This window comes from Zalophus californianus, chromosome 12 (assembly GCF_009762305.2).
Source record: "Zalophus californianus isolate mZalCal1 chromosome 12, mZalCal1.pri.v2, whole genome shotgun sequence".
NCBI classification, from domain to species: domain Eukaryota; kingdom Metazoa; phylum Chordata; class Mammalia; order Carnivora; family Otariidae; genus Zalophus; species Zalophus californianus.
Window position 1 is genome coordinate 36,102,002 of NC_045606.1, and position 18,727 is coordinate 36,120,728.

The 18,727-nt window shown below is 38.4% G+C and overlaps 1 protein-coding gene across 1 annotated transcript in view; it reads right to left on the bottom strand.

Annotated features, from left to right (window-relative positions):
- Positions 1–18,727, bottom strand: part of CALCR (calcitonin receptor) — a 154,470-nt gene that overhangs the window by 14,706 nt on the left and 121,037 nt on the right. The window contains exons 9-11 of the mRNA XM_027574017.1: positions 6,665–6,818; positions 1,433–1,493; positions 1,281–1,347 (exon numbers count right to left, since the gene is read on the bottom strand). Coding sequence (XP_027429818.1) covers positions 1,281–1,347; positions 1,433–1,493; positions 6,665–6,818 — 282 coding nt within the window. The remainder of the gene's footprint in view (positions 1–1,280; positions 1,348–1,432; positions 1,494–6,664; positions 6,819–18,727) is intronic.

Consider the following 18,727-nt stretch of genomic DNA (forward strand, 5'->3'; position numbering starts at 1 on the left):
CTATTTTCCAAAGAAGTGGCTTCATTTTATGTTCCCTCTAGTTCTAGTTGAGAATTCCAGTTGTTCTCTACCCTTGCCAACACTTGGTATGGTCACACTTTTTTAATATTAGCCATTCTGGTAGGTCCCAAACTACTTTTGACTATGAAGATTAGTTTTGAAACCAAAGTTGTTTTTAAAATTTAATTGATGATTTATTTTTAAGTTATTAGAATGATTTTTCTACCCGGAATAGAAGTAAACATTGTTGCCCCCAAAACTCAAGAAAGGAAAGAGACCTTTAGTAATAATTAAACTCTCATGAGGTACTGGAAATAACTGGACAGTTGGGCTGGTACGTCCATCAGTGCTCTGGAGAAGGGTAAAAGAAATAGAGTGTGCATTGGAGAGACTGGGGCAGTGGGAAGTCAGGCTGGATGATGACTTGGTTTGATGGGTTCCTAATGGATACTTCTTCAATACGACTCAGACTGTTTTCATTTTTCTCATTCCTACCCAAAGAAAAAACACTGTCTTTGAGGTTAGTGGGAAAAATAATGTCTAAATAATAAATGGGATGGTTGTCATGCTTGCTACCATAGAGTAAACCTTGGGTAAAAACAAAGAGCTTGGAAATAGATGCAGATGGTCATATTCTCCCCAAACCCAACTTCTTACTAGTCATGTGATTTGGGGTGAGTTTACTTGAACCTTTGGGTCTAGTTTTCCTAATGAGTTAAAGTAGTCCTGATGTATCTACTTTGAAGGGTTGCTGTTAGGAACAGCCTGGCAATGTATGTGAAGGGCCTGAAATACTTTTAAGTGCATGCTCTGTGGTAGTTCCAATGATGGTTCACGGACCAAAGATGAAATGAGAGATGGTTTTGTTTGGCAGAGACCAGGGAAAAAGGTGCAGAGGGACGCTGATTTTTCACTTTCTTTATCAGTAACATCTTCTTACCATTCTTTAGCTCCTTGGTCTTTACCTTTAAGGAGGAGCATGTAGGTATAGCATTGTTTAAAGAAAACTGTATTTTTGTGATGGCGGGGGTAGAAATGAACTTATGCCCCTTCCCCAACTGTGTTAAATAAAATTTAGATTTTCATTTGAAGACCCTCAGATTGAGTTGTTACAGATGATCTCATTATAGATCATCATTATATTAGCCTAATTTTGAAGTTACGATACATATGCGACACAGAGCCATCTTTATAGAATTCTTCACAAAGAGATAACACTTAATAATGGATTTAAAAAGCAATTCTCAACAACAACAAAATAAATAAAAAGCAATTCTCACCACCAGCGCTGCCATGACGGGGCCGTGGATGATGTAAAGCAAATGGGTTTCCACACTGAGCCAGCAGCTGAAAAAAAGGAGGGAGGGAATGCATGAATATAAATGCATTTTCTTTACAAATATGTTCACTTAAAAACCACCAAAATACTTACTTGTCATTGAAGTACAGCGCCCTAGTAATCGCATGGATAGTGGTTGGCACCAGCGGGAACCCTGAAAATGTGAAAAAGCAGAAATCACACCTGATTTCTTGGTCATAAGCTACAACTGTGATTGCATGGAAAATGGTCGTTTATTTTCAAAAATAGTGGCAAATTGTAATATCTCTGTCAAGATACTCCCCTGATGTTTTTACACAAACTATTTGTGGTCAAACCAGGTAAAAGTCTCTTGGTTAGAACATCATGTGTTTTCAGAGTTTCATTAAGAACATCCAGATAATTGAAAGCCTTTTACAAATTATCCAGGATGGTAGGCACCTTAGTACTCTCACTATAACCATTATACCATTGTTATGTCTATGGTGATGACAATGATGATGATGATGATGGCAATGACTATTAGTTGAGACCAGAAAGCTCTTCACTGCGTGTGAACTGGACTCTCTTATAGAGAGGAGTTGGGTCCCCATGGAGGGAAGTGACCTGGGGCAGGTTATGGAGACAAAAGCCTGATTGCTCTGAAAGCCGTGTTGATGTTCACAGTATTTCTTGTAGGCTTTTTGTTTTCCTGTCTGTTTATATCATGTGTATTATCCCGTTTTCTTTCCATAAGAATATTTCAGGGCACAACTGCATTCCCCACCCTCTGTAAGTTCTGCCTGCAGAACCTCTCTGAAGGCAGCTTAGTATCTACTTCCCTGACTAAACTCCAAGTGCTAGTAAAAAGCAACTTTGAATTTATAAATGGAACGATGGGGGTCATTACCAGCAACACATTCTGTCAGGGTCCCTCTTTTTAAAATCATTTTTCATTCTACAAGTGTCATCTAGAATAAAGTTGTGATTCTTGCAAAATGATTTTTTTCTCAGATGTACCCCAGCCCAACAGAATATTCCTCGAGACATTTGTAGAAAGAGCCTTTAAAATTATCATCGGATTAAGAAATGTATCTCAGAAGTGAGTTAGACCTCCACACTTTTATTTTCTGTGAATTATATGCAGAAAGAGAATGCCTCAGAATATTGAGTTTTCACATGAGAACAACCTCAGCTTCTTAACCCATGAAGCATATAATTCAATAGGGCCATTGATTAAATGCTTGGCCTGAGAGAATTTTGAGTTAGACTCTTTACACAAAACATAATTGTGTTTTATTTACAGCAGTTCTAACGTATCATTTCCCCACTTGGGTTTTAGAAACAGAAACTCATTCTCTTGATTTATTCTGAAACACACGTTTTAGAATTAGGCAGCAAAAGAAGCATATGGAGATCCCCCTCCCACCTCATCATTTTGTAGAGAGGAAGATGTGTTCCTTAATGCACAGAGGAGTGCTGACCCTGTATCTGCTCATTCCCCCGGTGTTCTTTGCCTTGCTCTAGCCATGATGCTGCTTTTGATGCAGTTTGTTTACCCTTTCTCTTCCTCTCATCCCCCAGGCACCAAGGGCCATAACGGCCCTTCCTGCCACTGAAGTTGGGGAGGGTAAAAATAATCCCTTCTCCCTAGGATTCTTTTTTCTTTTTTTTAGGGGACCAAATAAATTCTATGTGTTCATTGTAAAAGTCCACGGGGGGGAATTTCCTTCTTTGATTTATAACAAGAGGAGAACGAGCAAGGCGAAGAATCAATCTGGAGAGGGTTGTAAAATAAATGATTTTTTTTAGAGAACTAAACTTCACTATTTGAAGTTGCTTCGATTTGAGAGAAATCAACTAGTAAGTGGCCCCGTGCAGATTTATAAGGGAGTAACTACCGAAAGAAGACTTCTTTCACTTTCTGTTGGGAAGAATTGCACCACTGGGTACTTTTCTCCCAGAGGGTGATGTTCCTCAAGTCTCTTATAATTTTTAGGATCTGTTCCAGATCCTGTAGTGGGTAATATTATTCACAGCTGAAATGAATGGATGGAATGTACATCACCTGCAAACAAAGTTATAACTTAGGACATAGCTTTCTTGGGCCAAATCTGCCGTACCACTTTCAGACTCTTTTCAAAGCACAGGTTATGCCTTATTTCATGGTACCATAAAATTTAGGACCTATCATACTTTTTAGGTGTGAAAATGATTTCAAAAGGACAATAAAAATATTATCCAGTAGAAATTTTTTCTTCTTCTCTGCTCCATTAAATTCTTTAAAGATTCTGTGACACTATTTTTCTTGAGAAGTTATTTCAGTTGTACTTTTCACTGTCTTCCTCTCACCCAAAGATGATGCTTGCCCAAAGTTCTGAGACAGAACTATTGCTTCAAACCACATCATCATGGTTGTCTCTCGACTTTGTTCCCAGACATGGTAAAGAGTTGGATGGAATTTTGGAACGTGTGCATGCACACGCATGTGTGCAGGGGTAGAGAAAGATAGATTTAAGTCTGGCCTGCTAAAAAATAATTACATTTTAGAACTATATTGGTTGACTGTCTTTCCAAAAATCTGTCTAGAGGGAAGTGCAAATCCTCATTCTTTTAAATTTATGATTCCATGCTTACCTTACTGAGTGCAATGCTCCTTAGGATCCCACTTCAATCATTCTGATTAAGTTTTAAGTATTTTCTGATTAAGAAAGGTTAAGGTATCCCATAAATATTTTTACTTATTTTTATTACCTTCTTTTTGATACAGCTGAACAGCTTGTTCCTTTTTCCCTTTGAATTGTTTATGCGTGTTAAGCAGATGTCTTCATCGAGCTGTCTATGATGATGTCAAAAGTTTTATAACTAATTCACAATGCATCAGAATGGAAAGAGTAGTTATAAATTGTTCCTTCCAGGGTGTCCTCATCTCTGCTGAATGTCACAGGAAGAATAAATTTACAGCCTTTTTCCTCCATGGGAAATTTTCTGAGTATGGCAGATAGATGTTTTTGAATAGTCAAAACCATTATAAGAAATATGCCATAGATATTATTTTAAAGGAAATAAGTAAAATATATCAGACAGAAATGGTGTGTGTGTGTGTGTGTGTGTGTGTGTGTGTGTGTGTGTGTGTGTGTGGCAGCCCAGGGGTGGGATGTTATTTTCAGGTTTTCAGTTGGAAGGCATCTGACCAGCACCAATCATTACTCTTGTGATGATCAGAATTACTACTGGGGGCATTGAACTGTATTCAGTTGATTCCTGGTATGATTAGCTTTTGAGGACAAGAAATCTCTGACAAGGTACATATGAGGCTGAGAAGGTCAGGGAAAGGTAAGATCAGCCTCTTGTGGAAGGCTGCAGCTAAAAGAAAAAATAATAAAAGGCCATTTTGATCTTTGTATTCTGACCTGTTTTGAGGTCAAGGAAGAGCAAGAGAACCCAGCACTGGATGTGAGACTGGTAGAACAGTCACAAGCCTGCTTTCTAATCTCACTGGATCATTAAGGTAACAGAATAGGGGGTCGTGGGGGAACAGTGGTGAGGTGGTTTAGGGTATATTCTAGATGGGTTGTCCAGTTCACAAAGACCCCTCTCCCATTTTTTCTGGATGGGTCACCCATCTCCAGACATGTTTGCACTATGTGATAATCTCCCTCTCAAAGTCCGTGGCCATTATTCATTGAGCAGTGGCTGGCCCCCTGAGTTCAGCTGGAGCAATCAGATTCTCTTGCCCTGCTATTTAGAATTAGGACTTAAAGACAAGCACCTAGTCTTTTTATGTACCTGGAACAGAAAAATGTGAACTCAGGAAAATTTGGGGTAGCTTGTATTGACCATTAGGATTGGGGGAGCAGAGACCCTGTGATCTATGGTCTGTAGAGAAAGAGAAGGGTTAAAACAGATTCTTAGAAAAACAAACAGAGACAAAAGATAGAAGGAGAGTGCTCCTGGTTTTCTAGTCCCAGTGTACAACACTTGTAGTAGCCTTGGTCCATTTCAGCCCTTGACTTGCATGAGCTACTCTAGATTCTGATAATTTCTCTCTTTTTGCTTAAATTAGAAAATCTTATTCTCTGTTACTTGCAACCAAAGAAACAAAGCATCATCAGTTCATTGATGACATACCCCAAATATCTGCCCCACTAGCCCACCACTATACATTTGTCCTATTGGTTTTGGGTCATGTGTTTTGCTAAAATCCATATATACCTGTTAGGAAGGGTGTTATGGAAACAAATATTGCATAGGGCCAGGCCTGGCGTAGACCGTGAACGATTTTAGGTCACTTACATGACTTCCAGACATATTTCCATACAGTTGGTGACAATGCCTGTTGAGTAGGGATTTAAATACAAAGGTTGATGTTTTCAGAAAGCTTTTGGATTATCGTCTCTCCTCATTAACTCTTTCCTCTCCTGTCAATATTTTTAGGGGCTCTGCAAAATGCTGCATTAAAGAGCAGGCTTAATTGAGAGTAATCCACAGCTTCTGCTCCCAGAGCCACAGTCACCCTATCAGTGGAGAATAAGGGCAAGACTTTGGCTCTACAATCAGGATCCTCTTCTGGTATGGCAGGTTCACAGGATGTGTCTTTTTTTGGTAAGGCAGCATGCTTTTTTTGTCCCAGAGCTTTTTGCCTCTCCCTGTCTCACTATCTACCTAGTTTCCTTCCATCAGAGTGAGCTAGACTTTAGCATCCCCTGAGGTAAGGGGAGAAATTCTAGAGTGGCCTCATCGACCTCAACACCCTACCTTAGTCAATCTGTACAGAAGCAGCCATGGTTTAAGCAACCAACCACAGGCTTTTCAAAGTCATTGCCATGCACTGTGGTGTCAGGTAGGCTGCACTTGGAGTCCAATGAGGTTATTTATATCTATTGTTTGGTGGGATTCTACCTCCTGACCTTTCACTGGAGGAGTCCTGCTGATGGATTGATAAGGAATGTTTTTGAGGAAGGGAAGTGGTGCCTGGATGGAGGAGATACAGAATTCAGAATGTGAAACTCTCCTTTGTTCTACAAACAGGGTGATAAATAAAACTGAAGGGAGGGTCTAATCAGATGTTCTCTCAGTCAGGGCACATTTGTCCATCTGGTAGCTGGGTTTGTTTCTTGGAGAAATGCATAATCACACCCCTCCTTCTCTGCACTGACTCCCATGCTGATCACAATCCATATGAACTTGTTAAAGGGCTTCTACCAAGCTCTCTTGGAGACTGAACTCCTGCCCCCACCTGCGTCCCATCATTCCTCACAAGACCTAGGCCCTGATCAGTTTCTGAGACCAGAAAGACTAGAAGAAGACTGTAAATATGCAGACAGAGGTGAAGGTGGCTCAAAACTCAGCTGGAAAAATACATACCCCAGCCCAAGAGATAATACCACCGCAGGTGCTGCTCCTCAGTGAACACGGCCACCACGATGAGTGTGTGCAGATAGATTCCTTCACAGAGCATCCAGAAATAATTGCATGCCATCATGTACTGGTGAAAGAAATGCAAAATCTTGCAGCTCAGCTGTCAGAAAGAAATGGAGAAAGTCAGTGGAAGATATTGACCGTGAACAGAGGGTAATGTGAAAACGAGCCAAAGTATTTGCATTCAGCCTTCGAGGGAGTTTCCCCAAGCATCTGTGGACACGTGCCACCCTCTGTCTCCTCAAATCAGAATGACAGTGCATAGAGCATTAGTATTACAGGTAAACAGCCATCTAGGGCAATGTCAGTTTGAGGACAATGTCCTTTGTCCTTTGTCCTTTGAGGACAAGGGAAGCCTTGTCCTCAAAATGTTCTTTTCCTGTTACATTCTGGGGACTTATATAGACTAGACAGGTTGATTTCCCTGCCATGTTTCTGAGGCCCATAATTTTTGAGAGCATCCAAGTATTTTTCACATGACTTTTATGGCCCTTTTACTGTGGCCAATGAGGCAAATAACCCAGAAATTGTTAATGATGCTCCTAAAGTTCATTGATCTGTTGATGATGTCTCGTTAGCAATAGAGAGGAGAGAACCAAGTGATAAATTTCTCATATATGAGCCAGGAGCTATGCTGAACCCAATATGAGTGATTTTGTTTTCATATGGGAGGCTTAGCTTCTATATTGGGATCCACATGTTTGGTGCACAGAGATTCGGAATAGCATCCTTGTTTAGTACTCAGTGCAGATGTAGGAACCACATCTCGGGGAATCAGATCAGCTACATATTGTCTGTATAGAGATAATCATTGCTTAAACTACATAACAGAATACCCTAAATTATTTCAAAGTCATCTTTAGAATAGGGCTTCTCATCTTGGTACTACAGATATTTTGGACTGGATAATTTTTTGTTGTTGTTGGGTGCTGTCCTGTGCATTGTTGGATATTTAGCAGTATTCCTGACCTCTGTCCATTAGACACCAGTAGCAGCCTGGCCCATTCATGAAATCAAAAATGTCTCCAGACATTACCAGATTTACTCCAGGGAACAAAATATTCCTGGTTGAGGATCACTACCCTAGGATATTTAGCTGTGCTTAACTCTGTCTAGCAACAATGACAACAACATTTACTATTCAAGACGTTAGGTATTAGAGATGATTGTTTGCATTATTATTTTACCAGTTGCTCTGCTTTACGTTATGTTGCTCCCCATTGCATTTTGAATCTGATTTCAGGCTTTCTTTTTAACAAAGTATGATAGCCATAACATGACTTCCAGTGCTGCACTAACCTTTTCAGGACTGCACATTTCTATTTAATGCACAGCAGTAATAATTTATTTACTGAGAATCCAATGTGCTCAGTCCTTTCGGGACTCATAGAACATAGGGAAAAGCCAGCTGGGTCCACAAGAAGGCAAATATTGCATTTTCAGAGACAGAAGCAACTTCTGATTCTGACCAAAGTGGAACAGTAGTGCAAATAATTCAAAACATCATGTAATCCAAAATAATTTATAATTGGCTTAGGAAGGCACTGTTTTTTTTTTTTTTCTATCTGAATACCTTCCTGACTGGAATTATTTGATTTAATTTTATATTAGTTTGCATTTGCTAAGCAAATACTTGCTAGGTGCACATGAACTCAAACATATAGGTGAAATAAGAAATTCAGTCAATACTCTGCATTCACTTTTGAAGACTACTCTTATTTCAAAGCCTTATACCTTCTGGGTCAAGAATCCCAGTGTAGATGGTTAGGTGTCTGCCACTTGTAGAGGAAAGGATAGGGAGAAGATAAAGATGATAGCCCTGTGCAAATATGTGGCTCTTTGTCATTCAGAGCAGTTTGGCTTCATATTTTATAGACAGTCAATTCTCATTATTCACAGTAGTTATGTTCTACAAAGTTACTGCAAAAACTGAATTAGCAAATACTGAGCCATTGCTCCAAGGGAAAATACAGGGTTAGGTTCCTATAAGCCTCTGGTCAAAATATTTTCATCCACCAATCAATATATAACTTTTATTTGTTTCTGTTTAAAGATAACTTATTTAATATATATTGTTGATTTACTAACATTGAACTCATGGCTAATGACACTATAACTTCTGCCTGAGGGAAACTTATCTAACATATCTATTTTTTCTGTAAGATACATCATAGCCTACTTGTGCTTAGGAATATGACAGCACTTAGGCATTGTGCTTGGGGGCTATTTTAAGCAATTAAATCAACAACAAAAAGCACAAAAATGTGAAAAGCATGGCATTAAATAGACCATGAAAAGGACATTTACACTATGAGAGATGAAATAAGAAGACAGAGTGTTGCCTTGTTCCTCAGCTGGGAATGTGTACATCAGGTGACTCAGTATTTTTGCTACTCTGTGCATGTCTGTGAATGACCATGAAAGCACTGAGAATATGGATTTTGGACTTACAAATAAATTTTAGCAAGTAGGCAAATTTGCAAATATGGAATCTTTGAATAATGAGGATCAATTGTATTTGGGTTCAGGGTAAGATATTTTCTGAGGATAAATGGCTCAAAAGTTCACAAAAATTCTGAAAATCATCAGCCTATTAGTTTTTCCTCCAATATATCATGGACATAATTGGATATATCTAGATGATCAAGATGATTATTAAAATTTTTATAAAATTGGTCACCACTTTGATCAGTGGTTCATAACTAGGGTTGTTTATCAGTATCACCTGGGGAACACTTACAAAATATACATAACCAGACCTCATCTCCCTTGCGTATTTTCAAAATATTTTAGGAGTTTCTAATGTAGGTTCCTAGTGAAGAATCACGTGCCTGAGATATTCAAGGTCATTCAGTTGCATTCAACAAACATTTATGGGGCACCTATTAGGAGCCAGGTTATTCACTAACTTGATATTCACTAACTCTGTGAATATCAAGATGAATAAGGTATAGTCATATAATCTCTGACTTGATTAAAACTCTTCCTTCAAGGATGGAGTAAACCAGGTATTCAACAGAGAGGTCCTCTTCCCTAAGGTTAGTCCTTCCCATCATTCTGGGATGGTTTTCTGCTTAGCAGCATGAGGTAATAAGATATTAACTCTGAGATCAAATAAGCTAAATAGCTTTTTGACTATTCTTCCAGGAAGCAGTCATAATACTGTAATTTTGTTTAGAGTAATGATTTCCCAAATTGCAATAAATAATCTATATTCAAATATAACTTGATCACTCCCAAGTCAAACAACAAATGTTCCAAGCCAAAAATATGGAATTTGTGAATTATGCTCTATTTTATTTTCTTCACTAATATGGGCAACAAAGAAATAATTCTGTGAATGATATGTATCCTAAGAAGTAAAAGCAATACTATCCACTTTGGCTTCAGAAGACACCATTTAGTGTCTCCATTATCTGTTTGTGTTTCAATAAAACATAAAATTTGTTGAGCAATAATGTCACTATCAAGAGAAGAGATCCTACAGTTTTCTTGATTGGGAACACTCATTAGACAAATCTATGTTTTCCATCAAATGGTATGAAGAGCTTTTATAATAATTTGATTAAAAATGGAATTGGAATTATAGAGCAAAGATTTTCTTTAGTCTAACAAATTAAGTCAACCTCAAAATTCTACAGAATGTTGATGTTCAGTTGTGGATTTTATTCCAATTATATCTCCCAACTACACTTAAGAAAATTCTTCTTATCTGTATAGCATAGAAAATATTGTGTGTCAATGTGTTTAAGAACCATTCAATGGGGGGCACCTGGGTGGCTCAGTTGGTTAAGCATCTGACTCTCAGTATCAGCTCAGGTCATGATCTCAGGGTCGTGGGATCAAGCCCTGCGTCAGGGTCCATGCTCAGCTCAGAGTCTCCTTAGGATTCTCTCTCTCGCTCCCTCTGCCCCTACCCCTTCTGATTCTCTCCCTTTCTCTCTCTCTCTTTCTCTTTCTCAAATAAATAAATAAATCTTTAAAAAAATTCAGTGGGGGAAAGAATGCCTCCATATGAAAACTGCTTTGGAATTTTTTGTTTTTTTTAGAAAAGACCAACCTTAGAACATGTGGTCAATGTTTTGAGGTGTTCTTCTGTTGTACTGGGGACAAGAGAAGGATTTTGGGATGAGAAGTAGAAAGGAAATCAGCGCTAATCTATGGAAGCAATGCAGGCAACAGTAGGTTACAGCCTATATCCTACCTTTAAGCCATTGAAGAATCTACAATGAACAATTCTTGGTACCATTTGCCCTACGGGTATGTTACCAGATCTCAAAGGGAGCTAGGGAATACCATCTTGCCTCCCAGAACTCACTCTACCATCTTCATAATTCTGAAATGCCACATAATTTCATTTCTTTAGCTTAAGACTTTTCCTTATTAAAATGCCATACCTCTGGAAAGGATTACACATTTAATCCTATCATTCATAGAAACCTTAGAGTGGAAGGATTGAAGAAATTAAAAAGGAATGGGGATGGAGAACCATAGGAAACACAGATGTGGAATGTGGCATAGCAAATACTTATTAATCTTGTACTGGATGCAGGCATTAGGCTGGAAGATTAAAGTGGTCAAACACCAACTGTACTCCCAAGAAACTTAGAGTCTTGAAGGCGCAGAGAAGTGTTGCCAAAGGTAAGCTTTCTATACTGGAAATTTTTGGCAAGGGCCAAGCCAGTGCATACTTCATTCACATAATACATTTTGTATGTGACCAAAAACTCTTCTCTTTTACAAAAAATACTTGCAATTTCTCCCTTTCATTGGTAAAATGGAATATCAGATGAATAGGTTCAGCTTCTATATTAATTCTGTCAAGTCAAAGCTGCCAGGTTTGTCATGTTTTAAAGTAGAAAGTTTAAAGTTTGCTCTAGGTTCACAGTGATTTACAGTGATTAAGCATGATTATTTATGTTTCCCTAAAGCTTCTAAAAATGTTTTCTCATCAGTTCATTTTAGCACAGAAGGAAGGGTACAAAGTCATATTTACTTGAGCCAGGGAAGAAGAATCGATAAGTCAATCTCTAGATATTTTGCTAGAAGGAAAAGACATTTTTAAAAACCCTGAATAAGAAAGATTTGTGGTCTATATTGGTTAAATTTACCAGGTTAATTTATTACATTTTACTTAATGGACATTTAGATTACATATTGAGTGAACATGTAATTGCTGTTAAATATGTGTCTGCCTGATCATCTTTTTGTCTCTGCTGTTTCTCCTATCTTGATCCTCAGGATTTAAACCCAATAATATTTATACAATAGGTGAGCAGTAGATGCCAACTAAATCTAAATGAACATGGCTTTGGGTAGTGCTTATAATGTTGTTCACGGAAAACGTTTTGATACCTAATTTGATTATTTCTCAAGTATCCAAACAAGAGCTGCTTAATCAAGATCAAACAAATAAATTCCAGGGTCCTTTTTTCCTAACAGACCTATGGTTCTCACAAATGTCTAAAGGGGCCAGGCTATTGACATCAATAAAAAACTTACAGTGCTGGGCAGGATCCCTGGCAGGGGTGCCCTCCTGAGTCTCTGCCATGTTCTTCTAAGCTTTGGCACCTTTAGAAGTCAACAATTCCCTGTCATTTATGCCCTGTAGCCCTGTTAAAGCAGTTCGTTCTCTTTGCACAGCGGTCTTCAAGCTGGGAATACAAATTCTTCTTTCTGAAAACACTTCCAATCTTCGTGATTTGCAGTTTATCTTTTTTTTTTTTTTTTTTGAGAAAGAGAGAGCACAAGAGGGGGTGGGGTCAGAGGGAGAAGCAGACTCCCTGCCGAGCAGTGAGCCCGATGCGAGACTTGATCTCAGGACTCTGCGATAATGACCTGAGCCGAAGGCAGTCGCTTAGCCAACTGAGCCACCCAGGCGCCCTGCAGTTTATCTTAAAACATTCCCAGTCTTGAGATAATGGTTAAATAACATATTTAAAACTATAGTCACCTATAAATCTGGTAGTTTAATTTTGATAATATACCTGCTTTTTACTCTGTCACAATGGTTCACATTTTTCAATTATTTACACTGCATGCAAATCATCCAGAACTTTTCAAGGCCTTTGAGCTTATTACATGTAAAATCCATAATCACTTTTTTTTCTCATAAAGGAGAGATGCAAGACTTATTTATCAGCTGAATTCAATTGCATGTGACAGGAAGATGGATGCTCTCTATTGAAGTACTATTTATGTATGCAGTGGAAACATTTTTCTACAATGGCCATCTTTATATGAGACCTATTTAAAAGTATGTCTTTTGCTGCTTCCCTTATTATTTCAGTTGAAAGAAAACAAGCTTTTGTCTGAATCAAATATACTCAGTATCTCTTCTCCCCACCCCATCATTCCAAATATATTGCACTTCTTTAGAAAACAGAAAATCCAGAGAAAACATGCTCTCCAATGATTGAAAAAAGTCCTACTTTATGGGCCCTTCATCTGTCTGCCCCCAATCTGTGAGAAGGAATTTTGATTTCAGGATCATTTTAAAGTATTATTATTGGAAAAGGGTTTCCATGATTAGCTTTTGGTTTTACGTGAAAAAGTTTACAAGTGTTCCCATTCTCTGTAATATGATGGGAAGTGTGTGTTTGTTTCTCATTCATTAGAAACACTATTGAACCCAGTTATAAGACCAAAACAAAATGGGAGATACTCGATCTGATGAGCTAAGGGATGCTCAGAAGAGTTTTATTTCCCTTACTTAATTATTTGAGGTTGTGAATTGTCTTGAGACGTGTTATAGGAGAATGAGGTATCTGAGTATTTTGGCATATCATAAAAGGAAGGTAAAGTATTTTACATTTTTAGATCCAAGGACTCACTTTTTTCGTCTTTTCTATTGCTTTTCTTTTCTAAAACAATATCAGTTTTACAAAGTTTCCAAAACAATATCAGTTTTACAAAGTTTCCAAAAAGACTTAGCAAAAAATTAGTGATGTTATTTATCACTGCCATTTTTTTCCCTTTTGTAAGTGGTCCCTTATCATTCTGGAAGCTATTTGAAAGCAAGGAACTCAGCATTCCCAGCAGAGAAAGTTGCCCAGAAAAATAACCCAAAGTATCCTCAAACTTTTGTGTACATAAGTATTTCTGTATAGGAATGTATATTGCACTTGACAGATGATTTAAGGGATTTTGGAGGATAATTTTGATTATTTGAGAATGTTATTTTTATAGGCAAATGTTAATGCCCAATACCCCTAGTGCACAAATCCACAATTCTGCTTCTCTCTTTAGGCCTTCATTTTAAGGAGAATAATTTGTAAATTTATAAGCAAAACTTTATATTATTTTTTTAAGATTTTTTATTTATTTGAGAGAGAGAGAGAGAGCACAAGAGGGGGGAGGGTCAGAGGGAGAAGCAGACTCCCTGCTGAGCAGAGAGCCCAAAGTGGGGCTTGATCCCAGGACCCTGAGATCATGACCTGAGCTGAAGGCAGCTGCTTAACCAACTGAGCCACCCAAGCACCCCAGAACTTTATATTCTTTAAATCAATTTCTTTATTAGGTTACTGATTATTTCATGCTGTTAGGAATGTCATCTGTTTCCCCAACATATCAACCCCTGAGCTGCATTCCAAATGTGCAGAGTTTAGAAGGAGAAATGAGAATGTTTCTCTGGAACGTGATATATTTATTTCAAAGGTAACTTACATCTGGCCTGGTGCCTCATGCCCTCAAATTTCAGGTTTCAGTGAAGATTTTCACCTTCTTGTTTTCATCCTAGGTTTTTCCTGCCTATCATATGTCTGCTTTTCAGATTAGCATTTACCTTGCTGTAGTCACAGGAATATAAATTTTCTTTTCTGGGGTGTTTTTATTTCTAAATGATATTTCTAAATCCTCAAGGTCTCTTTATCTTCCTTTGAGGGAGATTTTTGATTACCTTTTTCCAGGAGATTTTTGATTACTTTTCTCTTTAGAACTTTTTGGGGAGCTGCGATAGTGCTACTCCAGGGAAGTATTTTGTGTCATTTACGGGTGTCTCAGGATGTTGTGTGAATCAGAAAATACTGGAAAGGGCTTCTTCCGGTTTCTTTAGGGAAACATGCCATACTGGGCCCAGGTACAATGGAAGAGGTATTTTATACTTTCAGAGTCAATGTGGGGTTTCCTTTGGAAAAAGCAGTCAGGCTTGTAGGGGCAATGCAGTCTCTTGTGAATGACTGCTCGCATTAGAACTTTGTCCACATCCTAGTCACTTCCACACAGACCGCCAGGATTGGTTACAGGTGAAAACTGGTATGCAACCATCCAGAAGAACTAGGAGATGGGGAGGAGTAGTGAGTAAAAATGTAGAGAAGAAAATCCTTGCGGGAGAGAGGTAGGTTAATCACAACTAAAAGCCAAAATGAAAAGGATTCTGATCTTCTTGTCGATTTTGTTGGAGTCTGATAAGTTTCTGGAAATCACGTTTTTGTTCTTCTGTGAATGTTCCAGGAAAAGCTGTCCGACATATGTATGTATGTCAACAAGGCACCAGCTGGCACGATGACTCTGGCTTGTTCTGCCTCCTGTATCCATGTGATGTGCACATCATTCTGTCTTGTGTGGGCACAAACTTTTGGGAACTGGAGGCTGCATCTCCATGATCTTCCCCGAATTATTTGGAACTGGAGTAAACAACACCGTGAATTTGTGGGCAAACATTTTGTTTGTCTATCAGGGAGGATGGATTAAATGAGACTGACATCCAATTAGGTTGGTAATTTCCCCAGCTCTCTTCTATTGAAGTGAGAGGGTTATTTTGATACATGGAGAACTAAAAAGGAATATTGCTTAACTTTTCCTCTCCATCCCTTCATACATCTTACAAGGTTGAAAATGCCCTTTAATCTACTCTTTTTTAAAAAAGATTTATTTATTTATTTTAGAAGGGAGATGGCAGAGAGACAGAGAGACAGAGAGAGAATCTCAAGCAGACTCTGTGCTGAGCGTGGAGCCCTATGTGGGGTTTGATCCACACCCTGAGATCATGACCGGAGCCAAAATCGAGAGTTGGATGCTCAACCAACTCATACCACCAAGGCGCCCCTAATCTATTTTTTGATATTAAATTCTAAAAGGGGTGGCTATGGCTTACTTACAGGAGTCTGAGTTCCTGAAAGCATTTTAAAATGCATCGCTCCAAATATGTCCAGTTCAAGTGTAAATAACAAAGGCGTCTACAGTAATTATCTTCCTATGGGGGTGATTTTCTCAAATTTTAGGATGCATCAAAATCACTGGCAGAGGCTCTTAAAACACAGGTTCTTGGGCCCCAGTAGTAGAGATCATGATTCAGAAGGTCTAACGTGGGACCTGAGATTCTGCATTTCTAGGGAGCACCTGGGGATCCTGATGCTGTTGGTCCATGGGCCACTCTGAATGGGTTTAGGGTATAGAAGGAATTTCCTCAGTACCTGATTCCTGTTTTGGTTACTCGCTGGTCTTCCAGTGCTGATAATCCTAATTATCTATGTTCCAGTAGGCTCACAAGGCAGTGGGGAAAGTCCTGACTTTGATGCACATGTATACTAAAACCTCATGAGAAGAAATTACAATACTTTTTGTCAAGATGCCAGTGCAGCTGATAAACGAAGAAGCAAAAGGCACTCATAGCAACTCGAAAACTGTCAACTTGTACAGTCTTTAAAGCTAGCTGAATGAAGGAGAAAAATCCCCCAGTCAGAAAGTGAGCATTAAATAACTTTGTAAGGAAGTACTGCAGTCTTTCTCCAGAGGAATTTAAGGATGTAACATTTTCAATTAAATGTGAGTCTGTCATGCAATCCTGAGCTGATTTCTGATAAAGCCTCAGAGAAAATGAGCTTGAGTCTGTGGAAGGGTAGTTGGGATTTGGTGTGTTTAGGGGGAAGAAAAGCACTGGAGATAAAAGTCCCATCTAAGATAAGAATGTTGGAAGATGACCTACAAATTGGCAAAGGAAGCACTCTGGAAGTGTTCCGAAAACAAAGCCACAGTAAATAGAAATGCAGGATACACACATGATGGAAAAAAAGCCTGTTAGGAATGCAACACAGGAATACAAATTAACAGCTTGCTATGCTCAAGGGTCTTTCTCTGTATGGCATAATGAGGATATTATGTCACTCTTCACTAGAGGTTCTCAAGCCATGATTGACTTAGTTTTATTTTCTCAGACCACTGCCCTTTTGGTGATTTCCTATTTACTAACCTCTGAGTATTCTCTGCATTCTGTTTTTACACTTAGTTTAAGCAGTTTTTTTTTTTTTTTTTTTTTTTTACAATTGCTCTGAAGTTTCCAAATCTATGCTGTTTAACGCAGAAATGAAACCAGGTGCCACCATGAGAAAATGGCAAGTGCTTAAGGCCTAACGACAATGGGTAACAACTATAATATAAATAATAATAGCTAACATTTGAGAGTTGTTATGTGCCAGTGTTTTGAAGATTTTTAAGTGTATCAGTTCATTTAACCCTCACAAACGACTCTATGAGGAAGGTGCTATTATCATCTGCACTTTACACATTAGAAAACTGTGGTTAAGTACATTGCTTAACATTGCAGAATGATCTGTAAGTAAGTAAGTTTAAGAGCTAAGGATTTGAGAGCCTGTAAGATCAGTAGGATCAATGCTATGGTATTTGGAGCAATCCAGCTAAGCACAGCAAATATCAGACTGACTTGCTCCATGGCTTTCTAGCAATAAACCAACAGAATGTACCACCAAGGGAGAGTAAAAAATTCCTTCTATCTCAAGTAGAAGCTTTTTGAGAATGAAAACAAATCTATAAGAAATTCATGATAGCCTAGCTGCAAATGCTGACATGAAGCCTCACTACATAAACCATCTCACAAGGTACCATTTGTAAGACTGATTTCCTGTGCAGAGGAACCACCCAGATTGGCCAGATGAGAGAAACTATAGGTTGGGTTGATGTTTTATATTCTTCAAATCTATATGGGAAAGTGGCCAATTATAAATAACACATTAAAGGAAATAAAGAAATCCTCCATACTTTTCTGCACCATATGATCTTGGTTAAAATACCATTTATTGGTTTTGACGAATAAGTAAAGTGAAATGGCATAAATGACCAGAGTAGTATATTTCCTTACCATCATTCTCTCTGCATTGTCCCTCAAATCCATCATACTTTTTCATCCTCAGTCTAATTTCTTCCATAAGCTACTAAAGTGGATAATTCCAATATATTTTTACCTGCATTGATCTCTCTCATCTCAAAAACTCTGCTGTCCCTGTCACATCTCTCACACTGAGATGCCCTCCCTTGCACCAGCCTCCTCTGAGTATGAGATGAAACCCAGTTTCCAACCCTGGGTTTCATCTATCTCTGGTGTCTCAGTTCTGGGCATCCATTCCAAACTGATCTTCCTGTGACTAGGATGAAGTTCTGACAAGTCTGGTGGCTCAACTGTCCCGAACAAATTAGAATTAGAAGAAATTCACTTTGTTTTTCACAACTTGGGACTCATTTGACTTTACTTATATAAGAGGCTACAGAAAATGTGACTGGATTATTTTGGCTTTTGAAGTGCAAAGTGCCCAGGTTCCCAGTAAAAACTAATCTCCCTGTATTGTCCCTTTTAGACCCAGAGAAAAAGTGCAGAGAGAAATTTCTTTCTAGAAAAAGACAAATATGCTGCCAGCTTCCTTTAGATTCAGTAAGAACAATACTTTTAATTCTGCCTCCTGACTCTCTACATGAAGATCATCAAATAAGCAGATAGAACAAGAAAATGAAATTTTAGATATTATGGAAATGAAATGCTCAAATGACACAAATGACAATGGGCAATTTTCACATCACTCAATAAACTGAGGCTCTATTCGGCCTTATTTATGCCATGAGTTATTTTGAGTTTAACTTTTTAAAAGAGAATAGCAAGGAATGAAATCCTCACCCTTGGTTTTACAGGAGAAAATCTGCCTATCTAAAAAACTTCCAAGGGAACTAGCTACTTTGATGGGAAAGGGACCACAAACCCATGGGGATTCCCTACTGAGGAGT